Here is a 26,212-nt window from a genome sequence, read left to right on the forward strand (position 1 = left end):
TTGGCCCACCCTCGCTGACCACTGCGATCTGAACCAAAAATGAGGCGAAATCCATTGATTCATTGAGTGCCAATTTACAAATCGAAAAGGCAGCCGCCAATGCACAAACGGCAATCTCAAGCGGAATCAGAATCAGAATCGGAATCGAAATCGGAGCACACACGGCAATCGAGAGGGTGTGTGGCAAAGGGGTAGGACTCTTTGGCAAACTGGAAAACATGAAAATCGAGCGCTTTAATATTTTGAGCCCATTGATTTTTGAGCCACCCGCTGGCCATCCGATGTGCCCGTAACCGTAGCCATGCCCAAATCCTCGCCCGCACCCGCTGGCTTTCCACATGCATGCATATGTGTGAGTGTTTGCTCAACATGTTTTCCCCGGGATTTTCCACAAATTTTTCATTCATTCATTGCGACTGCTGGTCCGCCGCTGCGGGTGAGTAATTTTTCAAGTATTTTCCATGTTTTCATTTCCCGGCCATGTCTGTGTGCTGAGCTTCTGTTGTGGGTCTAGGGTCCTGGCATGTCCTGGGATGTCCTCCGCCAATATCGCCGAAAATCAAAGATTAAAATGAGCAGCGAGAGCGACGGAGGTCCTTTCCGTATTTGCAGGAGTGCTTAGGCCCGGTCAGGGATCGGTTTTGATTTCGTCACCAGATGCTGCTGTTTTCCCCGACCGTCGCCAGCATTTTTCCACAAATTATTGTACAAATATTTGACTTCCAAAGAGAGCGGCGCGAATGGTGCCAAGAAAAAGTGTAAAAAGATAAAAACCCGCGCTACACATTTATTGAATTAATGGATTATTTGTGCGTCAAAACAGCTGCGACCTCTTCGCGTTTTGATTTTTTAGCCTCCCTTGGATTATTTTATTCAAAGCGTTTTCCGACCTTTTTTTTTATTGAATTACTCTCGTAAATAGCAGGAGTTCTTTGAATGGAAATCGAAGCCAATATATTTAATTAGATCAAAATTTAACGTGGTAATCCATGAAATGCTTTAGAAATTGAATTCAATTTTCAATTATACGGGGGGTAATCAAAGTGTCATGAAAAATGAAAATGAAAAATGCCAGTTAACTTGCTGAACTATGATTGAGCGCCCTTTTTGATGGACAACACATAAAAAACATTAGCTTTTTGTGTGCCACTATCTGTGTGACTAATTTGGAATGGTGAGTAAATCGTTTGTAAATGGTAAGCATTAAAGGGTTTAAAAATTAGAATAAAATTCTTTTAAAAATGCCCAAATAAATGGAATGAGTTGCAACAATGTTCCATTTCCATTTTTAGCGCCCTTTTTTTTGGCAGAATCAGTATTGCAGTTAAGCATACCGTTTGCATGTTCAAATTACATTGAAATCGGGCAGCAGAACCGGAAAAAAAGGGCCGCAATCACAGAGCACAAAAAGCATTTCACAATTTTCTGTTCCAATTGGCCAAAACACACACTCACAACACAAGCGTTAAGTGGGGGCTTTGGCCATTGCCATTTGTAGGCTTGTGTTTAGTCGGTTTTTTTTATGGCCCACATGAATTTCAGTTGTGGCCACTCCATCCGCAAAAACAGACGGGGGAAATAAAATCACAAAGCACACACACACATGTGCCACAATTTGGCCAAAAAGCCGAACATTAAAATGCACTTGTTAACAAGTAATTTGTTGGGAATGGCAGATATTTGCTTATCGCAGCCATGAAATCAGTTTAGCCGACTAAAAAAAGGTTGAATATTTGATTAGATATAGCCTCGTTAGGGGCATGGCATGAACCTTTTGGCTCTGTTCCTTTCGAGTGTGTGTGTGGTGTGTGGCATAGTGGCGACCCTCTGGAAAACCAGGGGGTGAAAAACTATGCCCTCTGACTGGAGTACTTCCATGTGAGCAAGTGCATCACTTACAATTAAGATCGTAATCACTTCGAATGGTGTTATAAATAAGTCAGACTGCGTGGGCGAGGGGGGATTACCCAACCAGATTACCATAACGAGGCAGCATCTGAAAGCACTTAGGACCTACTCCTTCCCCAGCTCCAGCTGTATCTGAATGAGAGGCCATTCGGCATGAATTTAATCTTTATTGGAAGAGTCAGGGTGAGTCAAGTGCGCAAGTACTTGAAAATAATGCTTTATAAGGTCTGGTTTGGCTGTGGTTCTGGTTCTGGAGCCTGCAGTCCGGAGTCCGGAGTCTGGCATTCCGTTTCGACAAATCCCCGCAGGCGAGACAAAATCAATTTCAATCAAACAAATGCAGCGCGTCGAAGGCGGAGAAAGCAGGAGTCCCCACACAAAATCCACTCAAGTGTACCAATAAAAACATGAAATAATTCGAGCCAGGCACAATTTTCTGGCTGCCACAGCACCGAGGGGTGGGTTTTTTCTTCTTTGCAGTCACTGGAAATGAAATGCATGTAACGAAATAATTGAGAATAATCGAGTTTAAATCACATTTGGCTTTGACACTGCTGACAAAGACAAAATGATGATCTCGATCACGAGGGGTTCCAAAAAAAAAAACAGAGGGTGATGAAGCGCTGAGGGGTGACAAGGGCGAGGAAAAGTTCAACTATGACCTTCCACATGTCACATATCAAGCGGAAGAACTGTCAAAAACAATCCTACAAGTTGCATAGTTTTCATATTTAATCATGTGTTCGATGCGAAGATAGAGATCTCAGTCTTCAATGCTAATATATTTGTTATACATTTTTACATTTTAGCTGCTTGCGATCACTACCTCAATTCGATTCCTCCCTTTTTAGTTCCACGTTTGGCCTGCCCCTTCAAGTTGCAAGTTCTGAATAGTCACACTTTGGTAATTACTGAAATTTACAATCGCAGCTGCAGTCACAACCGAGTTGCTCCCGCTGCGCTTTGCCAGCGAGGCACGACATTATTCCTCGAGCAGTGATCCCCGAGATCCGGAAAGTCAAAAACTAAATTTTCCTGTTTCCCATTTCCCCGTGCAATTAACCCTCCTCAATGCCGACTGTTTCGCCAGATGTTTGGCCTGTTGGGTTACGCCTCCGTTTGCGTAATGGGAAATGGGAAAACTAAACGCAATCGTGGTCCGAGACTTGGGTTTGGGTTTGGGTTCGGGCCATGCCCCATTTATATAAACAAACTCATTGACATGTTCTCTAATTTCATTTGAATGTCCGTGAAATGTCATTACGGAGAAATGGAGAAGTGCTGGTGGGGGAGGGGAGAAACAATTTGAAATGTTGAATTTTTTATGGGGAGCGGCTCATGTTGTACACTGCAATCCGAAAAATTCCATTAAAAATTAAAAACAATGTCCTGTCGAGAGTCTAGAATATGTAGTTTTGCACAGGGTTTATTTCTTCTTTTTTTGATCGAAGCTTTGCTTTCTTTAATTGGAGTTTATGGCACTGGCCACTGGAAAGTGTTAATGTCTGAATTGCTTTTATTTTATAGTGGTTGTTTTCGGCGCTTTGTTGTTGTGGCAACCCTGCATTAAATACAAAACATTTTCAACTGGTTTTCTGCGGTTACGCTGTTTATATTTCAATTGAGGTTTTCACGCAATTCGGAATGTGTTTGTTTGTTGTTTCTGCGATGCCTTTTATTTATTTACGCCGCCGTGCCACTTCCGTGAGTTTCGTATATCCCCAAATTATGTGTACCGGTCCGGGTTCGGGTTTGAGTTTGAAGTTGGGTTTGGGTTTGGGTTTCGGTACCTACCTTCGTCTGCAGTGGCGGGGTGCTGTTCACCTTGGACCAGGGAAAGAGCTGTGGCCAGGACCAGGACGAAAGCCACCGGCTGCCGGGGGAAAACCGCAGCGGAAAATGTATCCATTTTCGCGGGTATTTCTATGGGAATCCTTTGCTTTGGCGTTGTTTTGCAGTCGCGACTTTTCCTGAAGACCGTTTATTATTTTTGTGTGCTCTCTAGGGTTCTTGGCCCCGATTCCCCTGTAATTGTTGCTTTAATTTTCCGCTTTCCTACGTTGTTTCTCGCTTTTCCTGGCTCTTGTTCGGTTGTAGTGCTTTTCATAAGTTTCCCATTTGGTCTGGCAGGGATTTCGTGTTTTTCTCGCTTTTTCCTGCAGCTGCTTGCATTTTCAATCTCATCTTTTTAGTTGGGTTTTCTCCGCACTGCTCGATTTGCTGTTCAGTTCGATTTTTCCATCATCAATCGCTGGCTGTGACTGACATTCGCCACTGAAAATAGAAAATGCCAAAATTTTAAACAATGGAAAAAAACATTTGCACGAATTAGTTTTCATTTATGCACAATTTGGAACAACAGGAACAACAGAAAAGAGCAACAAAATATTGAATTGCAAATTGAATCGGAGAAATGCATGTAGACTTGTTTCCCCGCCTCTCAGATTTTCCTCTTTTGCGGGAAATTTTCCATGTTGGTAAAAAGTTCATAGCATGGTCCAGATTTGGGAGGTTTTCAAGAAAAATCAGCATGCTGCTATGTGTTCGATGGAGCTTAATTAAAAATACAGCGGAATTTGGTAACTATTGTGATTTTTAAATCAGTTTTATGCTACAAAAAATTAGATACAACAAAAAAAAGGGTCATATATTGGACCTCCCACTATTTCGGTTTAATTCTCTTGACGAAGAATACTTTCCAACGTAGCCTCCCCAGCTCCACTTGAAGTTCTTGAAACTCGTTAAATAGTTGGACATTGTGTTACCCAACAACTTGCAAGTAAACTTTCCAGCTGTGATCTGGCCAATTTTCACCTCTAACCAATTGGATCAGTACGTCGACGACGCCTCCTCATTGAAATTCGTCGGGACAAACTTCACGGACACGCCCACCGAAGGCGGGGCACAAAAGGTATCCCCCGAGAAGTCAAGCCGCCCACTCATTTGGAATGCAATTGCCCAGCGCCGAAACCCAATAAGTTTAATGATGTTGCTCCCTTTCGGGCACGGGAATGACTTAAATATTTAAAGTGTCGCCCAGACGGACAAGCATACAGTGGGGTCAGCAGAAGGCCTCGGAGCAGTATCTGTGATGGATTACAGGGGAGCCTCGGCGAACGGACGAGCTGCAGACCGGCTGACCCACAACCTTGGCAGTTGTGCCGAGGGTACTGTAAATAATAAATAAATAAATATTGTTGTATTAACCAACAATGTCGGTGGCAGCAGGGCAACATTTCGGCTGGTTTGCCCTGCAAACAAAGCGTTGCAATATGGAATATGAAAGTACATTTTTGTCAACCTTTCAACATGCCAAAACAAATTGACCTCAATTTTTTATTACCCCCGCGCTCCAGCCAGATGGAAATGCACAGGAAAAGTGAATTGTTTGCAGGGTGATTACGCAGGGGAAAATAACGCAGTTCGTCGGTTGAGTTCCGAGTTCCAGGTGAAAAACATAACTTAATGCTGGCCAAATACTAAGATTTAAGTATCTGGCTCCTCCGCCCCCATTTTCCCAGGCACTTTCCCCTCGGCTTTTCCGGGGACTTTCCCTTTCGTGTGTGTGTGTGTTACTTATGTGCTCCACTTTATTTGCGTCTATTCTTCGCTTTCTTGAAGCAATTTAGCAGCATTTTGTTTGGCCAAAAGGGCTTACCATTCCTCTAATATAAACACTCACACATGCCCGCACGCAAGGACGAACACACACACACACACACACACGGGGGCTCAAATTGACACTTTTACGGAAAACGAAAATCAGGAGCGGATTGCTGACGAAGAGGATAAGGTATGTAAAGAGTATCAGTAAACAGCAAATCAGTTTAGACCTGAATTAGTATGTGAAATGGATTTCACATTTTTAATTTCTATACTTTTTGTATATTGAATTCGCTCCTGTCATTTTGGTATTCAGTGAGCTTTGCAGGTGAGAGGGCGACCACACTTTCCCGTGGAGCTGCAGCAATGGAAACAGAAAAGCAGAAACTGAAGCTGAAAACGAGGAAAACTGGCTACAATGCATGAGTTGCCATTCATAATATTAGCGCGACGGGGCGAGTCGAACAAAGGAGCCACTGCCACCCCTTCTTCACCACCAAAACGGCAGAGGAGGAGCCAAAAGGAATCGGGCAAGGAAACTACACGTGTAGGCAAAGCAATCAACAAGCAGGATACGAGTCGAATGAGTAACATAAATAATAAAGAAAGCAGTGGGGGAGCATCCGAGGGCCAAGAAGTAGCTGAACCAGCAGAAGGAGCAGAAGGCGCAGGACCTGGCTCAGACATTTGTATGAATGATGTCTGAGGCCAGGACGACGCATGAATGGCAAATGGCGAATGGCGAAATGGGTGAGTGACGAGTGGCAAGCTCCGGTGGGCCACCACCCACCTGCCCACCTGCCCACCTGCCTGGCCTGCTCGGAAAAGCCTGCTTATTTATGCTGCGCCTATTGCTGCCACTCGAGAGACCCAAGACGAGTGTGTACCCCATTTTAAGCCAGCGAACGGAATATGACGGCAAATAGAAAATATTTATGTATTATGCAAAGCGAATTGCGAGGCGAAGGAGCACCAATAATGGAAACCTGTTGTCCGGAAAATCTAATTTTCGACATTTCCACACGGAGGCGACTTGGACCATAACTCAGAGACGAAGCAGGAGCACATGGTTATTTAATTTGCCCGTTCTGCAGCCCCAATAAAATAATGGCCAGGTGTGCCGGGATGGCCACCAGGTGCGGAGTGGCCCAGGTAACTCTACTCCCAGATAAGAGATACGATTGCATATCTTCTGAGAAGGGTGTTGAGTGTGCCAGAGATTAGCAGAGTAATTCCGGGGCTATTATCGTACTTATATCCTTCTCAAGCAGTTGTGAATTCTTCAAGCTGACTTTTTTATACAAGCAGGAAAGTATAGAAATATTTTTTTCAACCAGCTTTTAGTTACATTTTGAATCTTTAAAAGATCCTTCGTAACATCTTTGTAGTTTAGGCCGCTCGCTCTTGCCCTGTTTAACATTTTCACTGGGATTTTCGTTAACATTTATTCCACACAAGCGAGTGAACATTGCGAGAATTCTTAGCCAATTTGCATAAGTGATTTGCTCTCGCTTTTCCATTCCCTACCACTGAGCTTTATTGGGTGCCATCCTCCCTGCTGATTCCTCCTTGAATCCGCATCCTGTGGGGTTTCAAAAGGCCTTCACCGCTCTTTTTGTCTGTCTGTCTGTCTATCTGGGGCACAGATGAGAAGGGAAAGAAAGAAGTGTGTGTGTGTGTGAGATATGTGAGTGTCAGCAACGTGACGCTTATAAATTTATGAAGAAAACTCCTCTGCTGGCAAAAAAAAAAAAAAAGTGGATGCCAGCCCACTAAGGACCTCCCGTTGAGTTGAGCGTGAGACTGGACCGTGTCACATTGACAACTTGAGGATATAGGATACTTTATACACACAGGATACTTATGCCCAATTGCAAACCCATAAAACCCACGATATATGCTCAATACATATTTTATATTTAGAGAATTACTTGCTTTGTTCTGTTAGTTGGATTGAATACTGGGCTTCAAGCTGAAAAGAGCCTTTCTACTCTCTCTGTGCATCCGTAAAGGATGCATGGAAGCCGTAGGACAGAGGGACTCCAGCAAGTGAAATTAATTAAAAAGGACGAATAGCGTTAGTCAAGGATTGTTGCCCGATGGGGCAGATGGATGGATGGACTGGGACACACAATGAATGGGCAAAAAGATGTCAACACTTTGTTGGCGATGACGACGTCGTCACGTTGTTGTCCTGTCTGTGAGGAGTCCACTCCGTCGTCCCGTTGTCCCTTGGTCCCCACTTCTTCAGCCCGTCTCTCAATCTCCTTGGCACCCATCCATTGTTGCTGCCATTGTTTCATATTGCTCTTCTCATTCTCGGCTCTTGGCAGTCTGCTGCTGTTTATGAAGTGGCAGGAACGAGTGGCGTTGTTAATAATAGAATGTTACTTCTATTTTAGCCGGCTTCGCGTTGCAATCTCCATTCGCTCGGCCAAGGAGAGAATGTCGTTTCTCGGCTCGAGTTTCACGTCTCTGGAAGCTTTTTCTTTCTTGTTTTCCTTGCACTCGACAAAGAGTTTTCACTCCTGCAAACTTTGCTTTCGCCCCTTGAGAAGTCGCATGGGAAGTGGTGAGGAGTTCTTCCTCGGCTGGTAGCTTAAATAATAGAGCTTAATATTTTATTGCAGTGACTTTTTCCAGCGACGGATTGCCGTGCAATAATTGCACATCCTTCTTAAGCTCTTAATTAAATATTTCAGACAGTGCCAGTCAGTAAAAACAATATGAATACCACTTGTAATCTGAGCATTCATTTGTTTTCACAACTAATTGCACTTACATGGCCATTGCCTGTCAAAAGGCAAAACACAATATTTATTTGCAAAATTCGGAATTTTTTTTATTTGAGTACTGCCATAGATAAATTAAAAACAAGTTATAAGTCAACAGATTCATGTTTAAACATTGAACAGAGTACTTAGCGAAAATCCAAATCAAAACAGAAATCTGGTAATCAAATTTCAACCAAAAAGGTTTGAATTTCTGCCTATACAAGTTATTTTATTTTCCGTTGCTAACATATATTTTTAATTAAAAGCAAAAAGCCAAGCATTGTGAAATCGTAGATAAGAATGGATTTATAAAAACATACCGTTTCCCCTGAGCAGGGACAATAGCATTGCAAAGCTCGTAAAATTTCAATGTCAACAATTTTCCACACACACTGAGTCATAAAATATGCTATATATATAAATATGTGTATATATGTGCCTGTGTGGCTGATGTTATCTATATCCATGACAAAAAAAAATTGTTTATTTAATGGAAGCAAATCCTCCATCCATGTTACTCCACTTTAAGCCTGTTTACAATTCACTTTTTTCCATGTACTAAAAATGCATATTTATAACAAACTGAAAGGACGGAGTGAAACAGATAGAATAGTCTAATATTTACCCTTTAATATTGAAATCTATACTAATATTGGAGCACATTTTGTATGATGTATTGATAAAAAATTGTAAAAGCAAGTAAATAAGTTATTCGCCCATCCTGACTAACAAACAGAACTAACAAACTTGTAAAGAGTAGTATAAATAGTCTGATAAACTCTCACTGCAGAACATATTTACAGGGTGGAATCAGTACAGCAGCCTATAAACTCCTGGGATTTTGCCGTAGAGCCCGACATACACGCATACATGCACAAAGTAGCACACAGACTCCGAGGAGGTCGCCGCGTATCCTTGGCACATTTCACATGGATAACAAATGCTTGGAAAATTATTTTCAAATGTGCCACCAAAGCGAAAAGAAAAGGGAACCGCGAAGGCAGCTCATGTATGGCCCCCTCTATTCTTCCTAACAATTTTCCTCCCATTTTTCACATTTCCCATCCTGTGAGCTACTTGTTATCCAGCCAAAGGATTGAAGCGTGTTTAAATGGTCTTCTGATTTCAGAGATATTTTATTCCCTTTTTCAGTTAGTTTATCCATAGAAAAGTTGAGCGGAAAGGAGCATCCTTTGCACTGGCTTGACTTTTTGAAGCAGAACCGGAAGTCTCGCTGCGTTTGCATTGTGCGGTTTTCCTGCCTACGCGCGCATGCCATCTCTTTCGCCCGTTTTTCCTCTGCCTTCCGCTTTTCCTGCGAGTGTGTTAATTGGCGGTCTAGGTGTGTGATTGTGTGTGATTTCGCATATTTGCTCAGGTGAGAAGAGCAACAGATTTATTCACCTTTCCCGCCTCTCCCCGCTCCTTTTGGCCTGTCAACTTAATTGGCTTCTGTGTGAAATTAATTGGATTTCTTTGCTCCTTATCTTTGCATTTTATTTTTTATATCATTGCTTTTATTATTTTTTAATTACCACACGAAGTAGCTGAGATGGAATTGCATAATTGGCTGAGATTTGATTACACTTTATTGTGAGGCTCTCCATATATGGCTTCAATAATGTATAGTTTTTAATAATTAATAAACGAGTTGTGAGCTTGCCTTCCATTAAATCCGAAAATTCACTTAACCAGTCAGCATTTATCAAGCCATTTATCACCTAGCTCACTGTGCCCAAATGCTTTTACTCAGCCCCCCAAAGAAGGAGAGCCCTACTTTTTCAAAAGTCTATCACTCGGTCTACGCCAAAGGATTAGCATTAGCAAATAAAATACTTTTTGATATATGAACGGCTATCTGCGACAGTCCGGTGAATTTTAATTTCTCCCACTAATGCAAAGTTAGTTAAGCGGACTTAGTTCAGCACGCGATCTTAATTATGTAGGGGGGCTGGCTGCTAAAGTCTCAAGGGGTGAGACTCGCATTGCGTAAGCCCTGCCAAATACACCGAAAAAAAATATATTTACTAATCCGTTGAAACATGTGAACTGGGGGAATAATGAATATGAATCATTCCCTTTCTATCTGTGTAGAGAAGAGAGTGGCGACTCAAAAGGAGGCAGACGCAGACCACTTGGAAGTGGGGACTCCGAACACGGCGGGCACTTAATGGCCATAACTGAAAGTGCCATTGACTGGGGCCCCGTCCATTTGCCATTTGCCACTTGCCCCTCGCTGCGATTACCTGCGGGCGACAACCCCCAAGACCACACCCACTCCGGCCCTTTAGGGGATTAACTATGGCCACGGCGAAGAGGATAAAGCGTGAGCTGCGTTGCACAGGGTATTTTCGTTTTAAATAAAACCGTGAAAAGGTTAATAACTTTTGCAGCCCCTTCAGTATATTCAAAGGCTTGCGACTAATGGGCCCATAAATATATCTTTAATTTGGTATCTTTAAGCTGACTATGATAACTGAACTCTAAATGATTTCTGCAGAAAACCAACTAGTTTAGAAGGGTATATTATTTTCGGCTTTGTAGTAAGCAAGCTTGCTTACATTGTGTCAGGTTTATTTTCCGTATTTTTTGTCGTCCTAAGTGCCACTACGACATATGCACAAAGGAACACGCATGCAAAGAGGTGAGAAGGATGTGGTGGAAAAGCGCGGGGGGGGGGGGGGTTAGGGTGTTGTTGCGGAAAACTTGGAAGAAAGGGATCGTGAGGAAAACTCAGCAGGCGCTGCGACACGCACCACGCAAACATTTTTCATCGTTAGCAGTCATAAAGAAGACAAAACCAGGCATCAGGCCACCCCCTCTACCACGGCTTTTCCACATCTCTATCCGCCAGCCCCCCTGCCATTTCCTCCCCCATTTTCCATTTTCCACAAAGTGGCCAGCCGGAGACAGACCACAACTAATGTAAAAACAAACACGACACCAGCGACCAAAACCAATTTGCACAATGCACTAGAGTGGAATGGATTGAAAAAAAAAAAGATAGGGCATCACATTAATTTTCATAACCATATCCAAAAATAGTGTAATATTGTTCTCAGTACATAATAATAGAAAGTATTAAAGTATTCTTATCTTAAAAAAAAAAAACAGCTAATTTTGCCATTCTTGAGACCACAGTGCAGTCTTGTTTAGGCATCATGTATAGACAGTAACCCGACCTGTTCTGCCAGCGCATATTGGTTGTGCACACATGTGTTTTTTGCTCTTTTTTACGAGAGTGTATGTGGCGCCAGCTGAACACCCACATCCACTCGTCTCACCCCACCCACTTAGTTTCCTCGTAAGCCTTTTTCAAGGCGCCCAACCGGCAGGGAAATGCGAGGGGAGAAAAGGGAAAAGCGGCGACTAGGCGTGAATTATGACCTATTGAAACCTCAAACAAGACCCATGCCGAACAACAACAGCAACTCAGAGACTCACTTTTCCCCCCCTTTTCCGCTTTTCCCCCTTCACTTTCCTGGGACTCAGAGGACGCTCCTTTTTCCCCGCCTGTCTGCAATTTTTACTTTATGACTTTATTCTGTCCTCGTTTTATGCATTTTTTATGCCGCTCCGTTGCGGTTTTCTCACTTTGTTGGCCGACAAATCCACTAACATGTCGAAAAGCCACCCCTTTGGCCCCGAACGGGTTAATATATCCCCCATTTATGTATATGTAGCTGCTCCCCCGATCCTGTTCCCGTTTGAGTTTGTTATCCCTGCTGCATTATTTATGCATTATTTAGTTGAAGCGACAATTATTGGCTGTCGGACAGCTTAATGGGCGTGGGTTAATGTGCCCCACATGTGAAAAACTGGGGTATTACGAAACTCTAACACCCATGGAGCTAGTTTAAAGAGAGCTCTATAAAATCAGTGCTGGCCAGTTTTAAATTATGTACACACTAGTTAGTACAAGATGGTAATTTAAGATCTGTGAGCCAAATATGAACCCCTTTGGTGTCGTTTTTTTATCCGCACGATAATCATTCGCCTAACCATGTGCACCATAAAAGGCCCAGCAAAACGCCAATTAAAATGCATCTAAAAAAAAAAACAAAAAAAACAGTATCCACGTGTCGACATTTAGGTCCAATAAAAAATATGAAACGAACCGCCCCTCGTGCCGTGATAAAAATCTATACTTAGAAACTGAAACTACCAAAAATGAAACGTAAACAAGCCGAGAATTTGTTGCCACCCAAAAATGATGGAACAGACACATAAAAGTGCGGCCAGTTCGGTTGGCTTTAATGCAATTATATATCCAAAAAGCAAAAATTTGGGGCGAGCAGCAGCGGCTGGGAAAGTGGGAAAAGTTGAAGCGAGGAAATTGCGTGCGAAAGGGAAGAAAATTTATTGGAAAAACAGGACGAAGAACGAAATTAAACACGCGCAGTGGAGCCAGCCACCTCCTCCTGCATTCGCCATCGGCTCCCCTCGCATAAAAAGTCTGAATTATGTTCCATAATAAAAAGTTATGACTGTAAAATTTTTTAATTGCACATTCGGGAGTTTGCCTCTTTTTTCCTGTTTATTTAATTTGAAATTCGTTTCTGGGCTCAGACACCGCAAGCAACTTTATTGGCCGACTTCATGCTGCCAACAAATGTGTCAATATCTCGGAAAAGCGGCCAGGACAAAGTTTTGCCATTGCGGTTAAACCCAAGTTAAATACTTTAAGCAAATGCCCCGGCCAAAAGCAGCTGCAAAAATAATTCTCCTTATTTGTACTGCATATAAAATTATTCAGTCTTTGTTCTCTCGCTTTGGAGCTCCGCAACTCCGCAGCTCCGGACCTTTGGAGTAGCAATTAAATGCCCGGCGGATGAATATGTGCGCTGCTGCTCACCGAGTTTTCCACAGAAGTGTTTTTCTTGAGTGACTCGACTTCGGCGGCTGGAAATTAAATTATTATTATTGGCAAACTTCGAGACTGCGAGCCTAGCCGAGGAAAGATGAGGCCCGCAGTTCTGGCAATGAAAGCCGAGATTGACAGGGAAATTTGATAGGCGCCGCTTCTAACTTGAAAGCAAATACAAATACAAATTTAATACACTGTTTGTCTAGGGAACTCGATGCTCTACCACTCGGGTTGCAAATGTATTTGGAGAACGAACGATTTGCTCGAGACAAATATGTTTTCAAATAAGGTGCACATTAAACTTGCCTCACAGTTTTGCCCTGGAATTTAACCATAATTCAATTAAATAGTATTTAAAAAATCTTTACCACAAAAAATCATGATTTGTTTGGGCAAAAAACTGACTGAACACTATTTACAATGCCATCATTTTTCACATGTATTGTTTAACATTTAAGTTGTTATTTTTTTGGATATTATTTATGGTTTTCTGCCTCATTTGCATTTGTTTCATGAACTCAATTATTAGAATATTAAATAGTGCCAGCCTTTTTTAAATATTTAAGCTCTCTGAAATCGGGAACAAAGAATCCTAAGTGGTAAAATTCCAAACTCCTTCCATCACTTTGCTTTTTTATTTCCGAAATGTCCCACTTTGGTTTGTCCCTCGCCACTAAAGAATTTACTTCTCTTTTCAACGAATGACATCTGCCGTCCATCTGCATTTTTGTTGGCGAAGTCTCTGGCTAATTTGCTTCTCCTTTGCTTTAATCTGGGCGAGTAAATTTACAAATTAATTAAAACAACAAACAAAAAGAGCGAAAAAAAAGTCTAAAAACGCTGGAAGGAGAAAGTGAGGACGCGCAACAGTCGCGGGGCCAAAAGTCAAGAATATCTCAAACAGGAGCGTGGCCAAATGGAAAAAAGTATACCCAAAAAACACAGACAAACAGCGAAATTAAGGCACTAAAAACCCAGGCAGACGACAACAACAATGAGTAGTTGAGAAGTCCAAAATACCGGGATGAGGACGTCGAATTTGGGAGCAGGTTTGGATATCCTCCATCGTCCTTCTTGTTTGCCAAAAATTCAAGGGACACCGCACCAGCAACAACAACGGGGAGCAGGAAAACACAGCAGAGGCAACAATAGCGGGGAAAAAACAACATTCCGACCCGTCGGCAAATGTAAAAAAGTCAAAAGTGGCAAAAACGTTGGTGGATGATGATGGGGCAAAGGACCTTTTCTGCGGTCGGGCTGGGAAAAGCGCGTGGAAACGCACAGAAGTAATAATAATAAAAGAGGGAGCGCTGCAAGGAGTGTGGGGGAGGAGGGTGGTTTGGGGTGCTAGGCGATTTCAGTGAGCCGAGAGTAAATTATAAATTAACGCTGCAGGCGACGCGAGGTCAACTTGGCGGTGTCCTTTGCTCCTTCCACCTCACTCACTTTCTGCTGATTCTCCAACGTTTTGCGCTGTTTTTTGACTCTCGAACACACACACGCATGGCCCAAGGATCCATGTCCTTTCCAAAAACAAAAGTAGCTAGTGAGTCGCGACTATATAATAACCCAGTAGTTATTGCTGGCCAATCTGAGATATTTTCCTAAATCACACCGCCAGTATTTCAGTTCTTCAAGAGATATAGAATCCCAAATAGTGTCCTTTTATTGGACCATATCCTATGTGTTCTAGTCGACCATACGAAGTTATGCCCCAAACTTTAAAAATGCTGGGTATCCGGCAACAAAAAAAAATGTAAACACGAAGAACACACATACAATGGGAACTCGGCACGCGGCCTCAACTGACCGCAAAAAACATAACGAGAGAAAGAAAAAAGGGGGCGGGAAAAGCGGGTGGAGTTGGGGAAAACCCTTGGGGGTGGTGGTAAGGGTGGTGGGTTGGAGTTCGGCGAGCGTGGACAAGTGCTTCAATTGGCGTTGGTGGCGATAGTAAATTCTCTGCTGTTCGCTTTTTTGGCGAGGGGATTTTCCGAATTACCAGCATGGAGTTCAAGTGCAGCTGGTGGGTGCCGAGCAGGAAAGGGGATGAAAGGCTGGGGGGCGAGTGGCTTCCCACCAGATGACATGATAATTGAAAATAAGTTGAGATTTGGCCGAGAGCTTAAGGGCGGAACAATCTGGAATTTCACTTGCTGGTTAATAAAGTTAGCGCAGCAAACTGCGTGGAAAAATCAGGAACTCTGGGGATTGAGTTTAAAGTTGTGAGTTAATTGAATGAGAACTCAGTCGTCCATTCGATTGTTCCCATTGCAGTTTAAAGAACACTGGCATTTACAACAACTTTTATAATTAAATTATCAAATTTAACCACTAATGTGTCTCCAACTATTATGCACCGACTTCATTGGAGGGATTTCCCCTAGCATAGCGGAATATGTTCAAAACTTTTAAATAGCATAGTTTTTATTTCTTTCACAACTTTATGAAAAGTTGAATTTTGTTTTCATCCTTCTTCCCAAAACGATTTCACTGGCACAAGTTTAAAGTGTGTTTGGCTTGATGGTTGCACTTTTGTTCCTGTTCCCGGGGGATACCCGGCTGCCCCCTCCCATGCCACCACCCTCCACCACGTCCCCCAGGAGATTATTCACCCAGTCATGCATTCATCCAGGCGATGTCCATGACAAATATGCGGGAAACATGAACATGAGACCCAAGGGGCGGGGCTGACGGGCACGAAAAGCCCCCAGCGAACAGGTGTGGGGGACAAAGGGGGTGGAAATAAGGGGGGAGGGGTGGCGGCTTCTGGAGGGGGCGGGGCACGCGTGCACAATTAAAAGTTTCATTGACTCGCAACATGGACATGAACGGACATCCGCTTGCGCAGGATCCTTGTGGAGGGCGGCCGATATTCGTGCATAAACTTGTGCCTAGTTCGCTGTCATGATTCGAATTTATTTTCCAGATATGCAAATTACTTTGTTATTTAATCCTTGTGTGTAATCCGCTTGGCGTCATGCTGCAGTACCTTGAACTCGAAGCTTATAATTCTCAATCACTGACACTGTGCCACACGGATTTGCGGCAGTTGCAGCAGCAACATTTCACGGTACACCAACTTCAGAAAACTGCGATTATATGACTTTGGATGTCCAGAATGAGGATTCAATTACTCGTTTTGCTACCCTGTTTTTCTCTCACGAAGTTGCCACAACTCGCGACGAACGAGCCACTTAAGGGATTTTTGGGCTTTCGGTGGCACTGGATTTGGTCACTTTTGGATTTTTTGACTACCGATTCCGATTCGACTCGATTTCTAGCACTACTTGCCACAAAAGCATTTTCGATCGAACACAACTATTTGAACGCAACAGCCGCGCGTCGTGCGATTTTCAATTCGAGTACCACAACGCTTGAATCTCTCGGCAACACTAAACGCAATTTATGAATCGAGTCGGCGACTGCATCGCGTGTGGATCGCATCGCTCGCCTGTGGATCGCATGTTAACAGTGCTCTCAGAGCGCAGGCGTCGCGCATGTGGAACACGTGGAAGCTATGTTAACATTTAATTCGATTCCCAAATTCAATTCTGCTGGCCAAAAATTACTTGATCTTGATAACTTGAGCCTCGTTTTTGCTACCGAAACAAAACCTGTTTGCACTAAAATAAGCAGGAATTGATTTATATTTGCAGGGAAGGATTTTCTTCGGATTTTTAATCTCTACTTTGGCATATTTAAATGGATTTTTTTTTAGTGAACTAATGGGTTATTGAATTTAAAGGTATAGCTTTATTAATATTAATTTGCACTCAATATTTTCATAATTTATTAAAAGATCGAATTGCGTTTACATTTGTTTTGCATACAAGTTACTTTTACATTGACCACAAAATGACACACATTCCGGATGCATTCCACAAACAAAAACAAAAGCAGACAGTCCACATAGATTCTCTGAGAGAATCTCAATGGAACCCATTTGGATGTTATTAATGTGAAATGTTGTAAAATTGAGCTAAATAAATTTAAAAAATTCGGAAAACCAAACAATACATGAAAATCAATTAAAGCATATATGTAAATATTAAAATTTGAAGTACTTCAAAATATACTGAGAACATAACGTGCAACACTGATTCGGAGTAATGCCATCCACGTGTAACAGGGAATGTTAAAGCATTTCAACAGTTTTCGGAGTACTGTTAACTTCAATTTTCTTATTGGAACTGACCTATACCATTCTGATGTGCCAAACTCAAGCTAATTTAAAGGACTTTAAAGAGATTTTATTTAATTGCTATGCAATCGATACTGAAAATTTTTGCACACATCCATTTAAGCTATAATAAAATTTTATTACCGGTTTAATTATTTCTGCATATTGGTGCTGCGAAAAATTGCTTAATTCACATTTAAATAAAGTGCAGTGAACTTAATTACGTGTAAGTGGCCGCATTTAAATTTAATCCTCCAGAGAATTTCCATTTTTTCCATAACTTGAACAAAAAAAAAAAACGCCGATGGCATTACGCCCGAGCGCCAAACAAAAGATGAAAATCAGGTAACGAAAAAAATTAAATGATAAAAACGAAACAAAAACACGGGAAAATTAAAGCGAATGCAATGGTCACAACAGCCAGACGAATCTAAAGGGCACGATGGTGATCATGTTTATCTTTCGATTTTAATCTCGCTGTCATCTGAGAAATGCGTTTGGCCCAAAGTGCCCCGAATTTGGCCGAAATCAGACTCTCGACATTTCTGCTGCCTTAATGCAATCTGAATAAAGTGCGCAAGCAGAGGCCAGAAGACAAATGCGGCACCATTCAAGCTATTAAGGCATCGAATCACAATGGCTGGATCGCAGGAAAAATAACGTCAATTTTAATACCAATTAGGATACTTTTTTTCAGTCCTCGCCTCTTTATTCGAATGGAATGGAATGAATGAAGACCGCCGGGGAAAATGGGAAAAAGCGAGTACCGAGTGGAGTGGCGAGTGCGTTGGAGCCTGCAGAGCGCGACAAACAAAGGAAAGGAAACCTGTTCACCTGGACGGCAGAAGGGCGGCAGGTACATATCACCGGCAAATCACCGGTGAGAAAGCAAACGGCAAAAAAGATTCCAAACTAAATAAAACAGGGCAACGGGGCAGGCTGGCAAAGCAGAGTGGAGCAGTTGAAAGATTAAAATCAGCAGCAACGCAAACAGCAGCAGAAGAAAATAATGCAAATTCAGATGAGTATCAAAAGTTGAAGTTGAATTGTGTGGATGACGACAGGCGGAAAGGAGGCGGCGGGAGCGAAGGTCGTCAGGGGGGAGGGGAGTGGGGTGGGCACTGCACTGCAGCAGCATCCAACAAACAAACTGCAGGACAAATGCTCGCCAGCAGAATGAAGATGACTCCCGGAGCAGCGGGCATTCATCAGTGGGCGGACCTCGAAGTTCACGGCATTTACAGCATTCACAGCATTACACGGCAAAAAAAAAAAGAAATACTCAAACATGGACAAGTCAGCCGAAGTCCTCCTGAATAGGACGACCCGCCCTGCCGAAGGTCAGTGAACCTTTAGCTATTCTCAGGTATGTAATCTGCACTTACGCTCATAAGTTCACTCCACTATCAGCGCGTTGCACAAGTTGTCAGTCATCGAGGAAATGACAGGTACCCACAAAAAAGGACTGAGGAAATTAAGGCGAAAAATAAACGTTGGCATTCGACACACATAATATTTTGTCGTATATTTGATCGATCAGCAAAGAGGGTTGAAAACATCCTTTGTATCTGAAAAAGGATACAACAAATCAACACGCTGATTTTTGAAAAAAGTGTGACGAAAGCACCTCTTAAACATTAACACTAGTTAACTTGGCTAAGAGCCCTGAGAGATGAATTGTGAACTTTTCTCTCAGTGCACACGAAAAGCAGGACAGTTGAACAACAAAATTAAGTCGGACATTTAGTTTGGATTATGCAGGGCCGCGTGAAGTGGCGGCCAGTCGAAAAAGTCGGGCATTTCGAGCAGCTTCAATTGTGTTTTTCCCCATTGTTTCGCTGCCCTTATTGTTGCTCAACATCTGGTCGCTTCTTTGGGGATTATGTGATTCGGCTTCACTTGGGGTCAAAGTTGACACGCATTTGCATTCGGGAGAAGGGAGAATGCGCCCCGCTCCGTAATTCACAAACAAGCGATTTAAAAGGCTTGCGGCACAATTTCAAAGCAAATGGCGGAAGAGTAAGGGTTAAGTGCCGCCTCAAATCGCCAGCTCTGGGTCACTTAGATGTCCTTTTGGGCCGTGGCTAGGCTACCTCGTTCTGCTTGCTCGGTATAATCGGCATTATGATTTCATTGCCGTCTCACCTGTTACACCTTCGCAGGTTGCTTTAGTTTCGGTTGATCCGGCCGTCTGAGCCGCTTTTTCCCTCTGTCTGGAGGCTGAGGGCCGGCGCTTGATTTTATGACCCTCATTAAGTGCGCTCAGCTCGCAGGTTATTCGCGCTGCTGGAAAGGAAAACTCGGGAAAACCCATTCGGATGCCCACCGCTTTCCTTTGTTTTTCCCTCGACGCCGTAGGGTGTCCTACAAATGGGTTCTTCGAACTCGCGTCCCGCATTCGGGACTCCGGTTTTGGAATTGTGTAAGAGTTTAGAGAGACAAATGGCTCTTGAGCCGCGTAATAGATCAGCGGAATTATCTTGTAACAATGTGCTCAACCGAGTTGAATAGCCAGCTAATGGGTTAGTTTAATGCTGTTAGGGGAACTAGTTCAATATAACACTGCAGGATGAGGCAGTAAGATTTATGCCCCTGAAAACGAGGTAGCTCGATGAATGGCCTTGCCTGTCAGTAGTGGGTGGAAGTCTTTGTCCTTTTTAAAGCAGCACAACGAAAGCAATAGGATAATAATGTAATTTTACTTATCCCACTGACTGTTTTATAAATGTAGAACTAAGCCAAACTCAAAGTAGAGCATTGGCTCATCCTAAAAAACAAACCCTTTATATTTAGACCCGCCAGGTGTATTCTTTCTTTATGTTCTATTTTTAGTTGACGCAAATAAAACCGAAACAATTTTCGCCGCGCCGGAAAATGGAAAACTCCAAAGCATTTAAAGAACGCTTTTTTCGACATTTGCGCTCCTATTCCGCATTTATTATCGCCGGGCAAACAGTTCAAAGCGAAACAAAGCTCTCCAATGATGTCGTTTAATGAATTTTTATCTGCGAATGAGACGGGCTGTTCCGCGTACTCCTAGAGGTCATAAAAAGGGTTCACAGACGATTTGCTCGAATTAATTGCGTTGCCATTAACGAAGCGACGTGGAACTCTGGAGCGGGATTGGGATTCGGATTCGGAGTGGGTGTGGGTATGGAAATGGCAGTGACAGGAAGGTTGGCGGGGAATACCATCCAACCAGCCCAACCCCGACCTTTCAGTTACAACCCCAAGTTGAAATTTCGGTGAAATTATTCTCGCTGGTAATTTGTTTTTAGCCTTTGTTGTCGACTACGAAGGGGAAATTACAGATTCGCTTGAACTGCAGAACAATATTTGTTTATTTGATTTTATTTGCGTGTTTTGTTCGCCTCTTCATTTCTTATTTTTCATTTTTTTGGGCCCCGGAAATGTGAATTGAATTGTGGGTAAACCAAACAAAGCAACAGGTTCTGGTTAATTGAATTCGGGCTTCTGCCCTTTGAGAACCAGAAAAAGATGCATGATTTTTAAATAATTCAGAGATTAACTTCTGGCCGTTGATTTGCAGCAGTTTACTTCATTAAGTTCGCTTTTGTCTGTGAACTTCACCGTGTATCATCTTAATTAAATCCGTACAAATTGAACGCATGCGAGATAGATAGATGCCTATCGCGATCATTAGGAGAACAAATTTTTATGGATCGCCCTATCTGCATAGAGTATCTGTATCTCAGTATCTTTGGCAAATTTATACTGCGCCCGGCCATCTAAACTATCATTAGTGGAACACAACGTCCTGCAGATCCAACTAATTAAGTTGGATAACTCGTTGGGACACAAATCAAGTGATGGATGCGATAAGTGAAGGAACAAGCTTCTGATTCCCCTTCCAACCATCGAATGGAACAATCAACGAAGGTGAAATGGGTAAAAAGAGTCGTTTAACAATCGATTTTGGAGGAAGGCGTTGCTCTGGCAGAAGTCCAGTGATTATCTACTACATCATATTCAAATGAAATGATGAGAATGCAATTAAAAATGCATAGAAGCCGCCAGCGTTGGGTTCACTCAACTGTTGCTTTGATTGCTCAATTTCGATTACCTAACATCCAGACCCTAACCTCGGACACAATCGAGGGCGGAGAAGTTGCTGGACGAGATTAGAAGTCAATCCAGTTAATCCCCAAAGCGCAGCTGCCAGCTCATAAAAATCAACGAAGGAAAAAACTATGTATACAATCAAAGAAACCCTTTTTGAGTTGATCCCTTTCCTCTCCGCCACCACCATACGCCACGAAAGTCTGGAATTTTTATTGTATCCGCATCTTTATGGGCGTTTATTAATTACCCATCGAGGCATTGATTTTCATGGGACAGCAGCAGCGGCTTCGAAAGAAGTCTCTTGGTTTTTCGGTGCCCCTTTGGGAATGAAAGGCTCGCCTTCAGATCGTCTCCTCCGGTGAATGACAAAAGTCGAAGGCGTTGGATTAATTTGTGGCCACGGTCCACTCAAGTTCTCAAGTTCTTTCCCATCCTTCCTGGCACAATCTCCTCCAGTCCGATAAAGCGTTTAGCTGTGCTCGTCGTTGCCACTGATAAATCGCTCCGTTTGCAGATGGGCTTTCAACGCTCGTAGCACTGCACTGCGAGAAATTGTGTGCTACTCCTTGTATTTCACATGTATGCAGTGACTGGGCTACAACTTTGCCACCTGTAAAACTTCTTTCTTTCCGTGTGCTGACCATTTCATTACGCGTACGAGTATTGATGATCGGCTGTCGACCAAATGACCAAACTTTGAGATAAGAAAAGACCCCAACCCCAGGCTGAACGGATGATGCCCCAAGACCCACGAAACGTGATACCTGAGAAAATGCAACCGTTCGTCGGCGAGATAAGCCGCCGAAGAAGCTTCTCCATTGAAAAGGCATTAAGGCATTACCTGGGCTTCGTAATAAGCGGTCGGTAGGTGTGAATATGCCGAGAAATGTCGACGATAAAGCGTAAAGTTTAAAATTTTAATTAAGCAAGAGCTTTGGCCTGACTCTTCCAGAGGAACTGGAAATAAAAGGTGAGCGGAGAAGCTGCTGCAGGAGCTGTCGGCTTTCGAGCAGCTTTAAGGATTGCAGCTTAAGTCGGTCTGCCTAATTGAATTTCTGCCATCGTATTTGGGGGGCGAGGAGGCGTGTCCTCACATTTCGATCCCAGATAACTTAAAGCGTTAAGCAGTTGATATCACAACAACGAGAGTGGAGAACTGGATATTAACTTCCTTATCGCTCGTGGCCTTGGCCACATCAGCTCACCGAGTCATCATCAGGTGTCATGATGGACTGACTATTAAGTGTAGATGTTCCTAGATGGTTGAGCATATTGAAATTTCAGTTAATATGGTTTATTATTTCGACTTTATTGTAGATCATCCGCCAGGTACTTTTCGGGATCGTAATACGAGGTCATCACTATGCGCCCGCTGAACTTGCGACCACTCAACGCCTTAAGGGCCTTCTGCGAATCCTCCACGGATTCGAACTGGACGAAGACCTTGCCACAGCCCCGCTTCGGAAATTGACCGATGGGACGCGGAATCTTGATGCTGCGAACCTCGCCGAACTTGGCGCACTCCTGCTTGATGTCCGTGCGAATGTCCTCGAACTCCTCGTCGTCCAGCAGCTCCTCCGGCCGCACCATGTTCAGCAGGCAGAGAGTTTCGGTAGGTGAGCCAGGATCTTGTAGTGTGGATATGCCCGGTACCTGAAGAACGGTTGGTAAGTGGCCGGGGAATGCGTTCTTTCCGCCTGGAATAGATCTCTGGACCACCAGCCTGCGATCCCCCAGCAGCATGCCGTGCAATCCAGCTATGGCGTGATCGGTAACCGAGGGATCGCAGTACTCAAAGAAGGCGAAACCCTTGTTCAGGTTCGTGTTGGTATCCATCACCAGATTCAGTCCTTTCAGTTCTCCAAACGACTGCAGCAGTTCCTTGACCTGATCCTGATTCAGGCAGGTGGGCAAGCCACCTACGTAGATCTTATTGGGGGAATCGGGGACAATAGTGGTCACAGGAAGGGTAACAGCCGGTTGTTGGGCTACATTGATGGCAGGGACCCTGAATGACCTGTAGCTCTCCATTGCAGAGACTGAAATCGAGGGCACTGGCTGATAGTCGTGTGGCCGTCTTATCTTCAAGGTTTGTCCACGGAAGACCATCCCATCGAAATTCAAGGCCTGGCTGGCCTCGTCAATGGATCGGAATTCCAGAAAGGCAAAGTTCTTCTCCAGATTCGTTTGGCAGGTCAGCACAGCATTGCCATCCATGTAGTGCGAGCTTTTTGCTTCAAATCCCAGAGCCATGATCTGATGATTGAAGAACTGCATCATCTCCTCATCCGTAACTCCGAATGGAATATTACCCACATACAGGCGGCGAGCTTGTCGAGTGATCATCGAAATCGCGGCGGACTCGCCCCCGTGTACGCCATCGGAAAGAATCCTCGAGGCAATCTGGCCGCTGGCCAGCATGGCCTTGTACTGTTGCGGAGTCAGGTGGTTATAACCCTCTGGTGGAATGTCCCAGGAGGAGGGAGGCCGACTGAAACGTCGCTGCAATCGCGTCCTCTCTGTGTAAATGGTATCCGAACGGGTGGGCCGGGATCGAGTAATGGATTGCGAACGGAAAGGCGAACGCGAACGTGAACGTGAACGTGAACGCGAACGCAGAGCATTCCAAGAACGATTCATGGGCCGAAAACGTCTCATACTTTTCAGCTAAAATCACCGAACACCAGGCCTTGTTGGTGAACTAAAATGAAATCACAATAAAAGCTACTCTGATTAAAAAGTTCAGTGTGACAACTGAAGGAATCATCGATAACGAGCAATGTGACCGCACTTAATCGACATAATGTAACGTAAATTTAATTTCTTGTCTAAGTCTAGCAAATTAAAAAATTCTCTGCAATCCGGCAAATTTGTTCATTCAGCATTCACATCTATCATTTAATGTATTCGATGCCAATGGCGGGGAGCTTGAATCAAAAAAAAAAAAAAAAACAATTAAGTCGTTTATCATACATCATCCGGATAGTTTTCAGCTTTCATTGTGCCTCGTTATATCTTTCGACAGAAAAACGTATCTACATACGTATCTGCGGGTGCATTTCCAGCGAATAATCATAATCATCATAATTTTCGTTAATATCGCCAATCAATTATAATTAATTGGCAACGGCTCGCCCGCAGGCCGTATAAATAGAGAAGAAGCAATTTGTTCAGGCCATGCTTTTTGGGTTCGTTTTCGGAGCTGCGTGTGTCTCCATCGCGATGTGTGGTCCTCCGAGCCCAGCTTCCCGCAGGGGATGAGTCGGGGATACCATCCTCGCCACATTCCTCGGAAACGCGACAACGACTTCATTTGGAACTGAGGGGCGGCTCAATTAATTCAGAAAGGCGACACAATAAAACTGTCAACTCAAATCGGACAAAAGAGGGATTTCAAACTTTAGGGGAATACTATTCTATTCACCGTAAATATCCTGCTTGCATAACGATGCACAGAACGGAGTGTTTGAACAAGGTAAGAAATCAATTTGAATAAAATGCTTGACTTTTCCCTCAGTGCATTCCCTTCTACACGTCACCATTCCACACATAACCCCCTATAAAGAACTTTATCGAACCCAGAAACCAAGTGATAATTTATGTCCCGATCCTCGATCATCGACTACACCGCACCTCCTTTGTGGAGGCTCTCAGGTATCATTCCCCATCAGCTAGGATAATGGTCTACTGTTTAATGGCTATTTGATGGCCCGGCGATCGCGCACAGATAAAGATACAGAGATAGAGATACAGATACAATCCCAGTCATGATTCAAGGCCAATTTGACACTTGTGAGGAATTTGAGATGGCGGCGCGGGTGCATACTAAAATGCAATCTCTGTCCGGCATTAAGCCTAAATTAAATATATTTCATCCAGTGTCCAAAAACCAATTAATTCTTTGTCCAGCCGCTTGGGTTTGTTGCTGCTGCCGAGGTTCCAATGGAACCAGAACCTGTCCACAAGCCTGACAAACGCAATTAATTTGTCCATTTAAATTCAGGCAACGTCTCCCCGCCCGCCGATTTTCTGACATATCCCCACATTGATGTCCATCGATGATATGGCGACATGGAGCCCGGATGAGGATGACGAACGCCCCGACTTCACATTCCCTCTCTCTCTCCGTTTTTTCGATCACCCATTTAGATTTGGGCCTTTTATTTGAACAATAACGACGAAGGCCATAAATTAATTTTTTCCTTGGCACACAAACAACTGAATAAAAATTCATAACATATTGTGCCACGTCTGAGTTTTGGCCAAATGGAAATCAGTCAAGAGGCCAAAACCAAACCCACACCAATTTTAAAGTCGTTCTGGGCAAAAGAGAATTTTTGGTTGCGTTGCGTGGGAATATCAGTTCAATAAAAGTGTTACTATTATATGTGTATATCATTATTTATAACTAATAATAATAACAGCCGCTACTTAAATTTAATTTCTTTTATAGTTAATAATATTATGCAGCTTTATCTAAATTGGATAAAATTTTGAAGGCTTAAAGATTTCTGATTTTGTCATTCTGAAATGATTTGGTTGAAATCTTGTGTCGCGAATTAAATTCCATAATAAATTAGATAACAAATCCGTTCATTTTAGCCAGGCTTATTCCGCGTTTGCTTTCCCATTCGTCATCATTTCCATTTGGATATTTCATTCAGAAAAATAAGAGCGAATTTGTGTTTTGTTAATTAAGCTCGCGTAAAAAAATTCTTGTTTGGGTAGTCGCCAGATGTCGAAGAGCCGTTTAAATTTCCGTATTTATTTTCGAAATTTGTCCACATATATTTG

At 43.2% G+C, this 26,212-nt stretch overlaps 2 protein-coding genes across 3 annotated transcripts in view; both read right to left on the reverse strand.

Annotated features, from left to right (window-relative positions):
- side-V (sidestep V) overlaps positions 1-16,551 on the reverse strand; it is a 40,962-nt gene extending 24,411 nt beyond the window's left edge. For both annotated transcript variants that reach the window (NM_137923.4, NM_137921.3), the window contains exons 1-2: positions 16,095-16,551; positions 3,703-4,182 (exon numbers count right to left, since the gene is read on the reverse strand). In NM_137923.4, coding sequence (NP_611767.2) covers positions 3,703-3,817 — 115 coding nt within the window. In that variant the 5' untranslated portion in view covers positions 3,818-4,182; positions 16,095-16,551. The remainder of the gene's footprint in view (positions 1-3,702; positions 4,183-16,094) is intronic.
- Positions 16,552-22,707: 6,156 nt separating this feature from the next.
- Positions 22,708-24,117, reverse strand: LS2 (Large Subunit 2). The gene has a single exon (NM_137925.3). It carries the CDS (start codon positions 24,074-24,076, stop codon positions 22,727-22,729), a length of 1,350 nt encoding a protein of 449 aa, NP_611769.2. The 5' UTR covers positions 24,077-24,117; the 3' UTR covers positions 22,708-22,726.
- Between the last annotated feature and the right edge of the window lie 2,095 nt (positions 24,118-26,212).

This window comes from Drosophila melanogaster, chromosome 2R (genome assembly GCF_000001215.4).
Source record: "Drosophila melanogaster chromosome 2R".
Lineage (NCBI taxonomy): Eukaryota > Metazoa > Arthropoda > Insecta > Diptera > Drosophilidae > Drosophila > Drosophila melanogaster.

Excerpts from the sequence above, each read along its gene's own strand:
- LS2 (NM_137925.3), bottom strand. The coding sequence starts at position 24,076 with ATGAGACGTTTTCGGCCCATGAATCGTTCTTGGAATGCTCTGCGTTCG.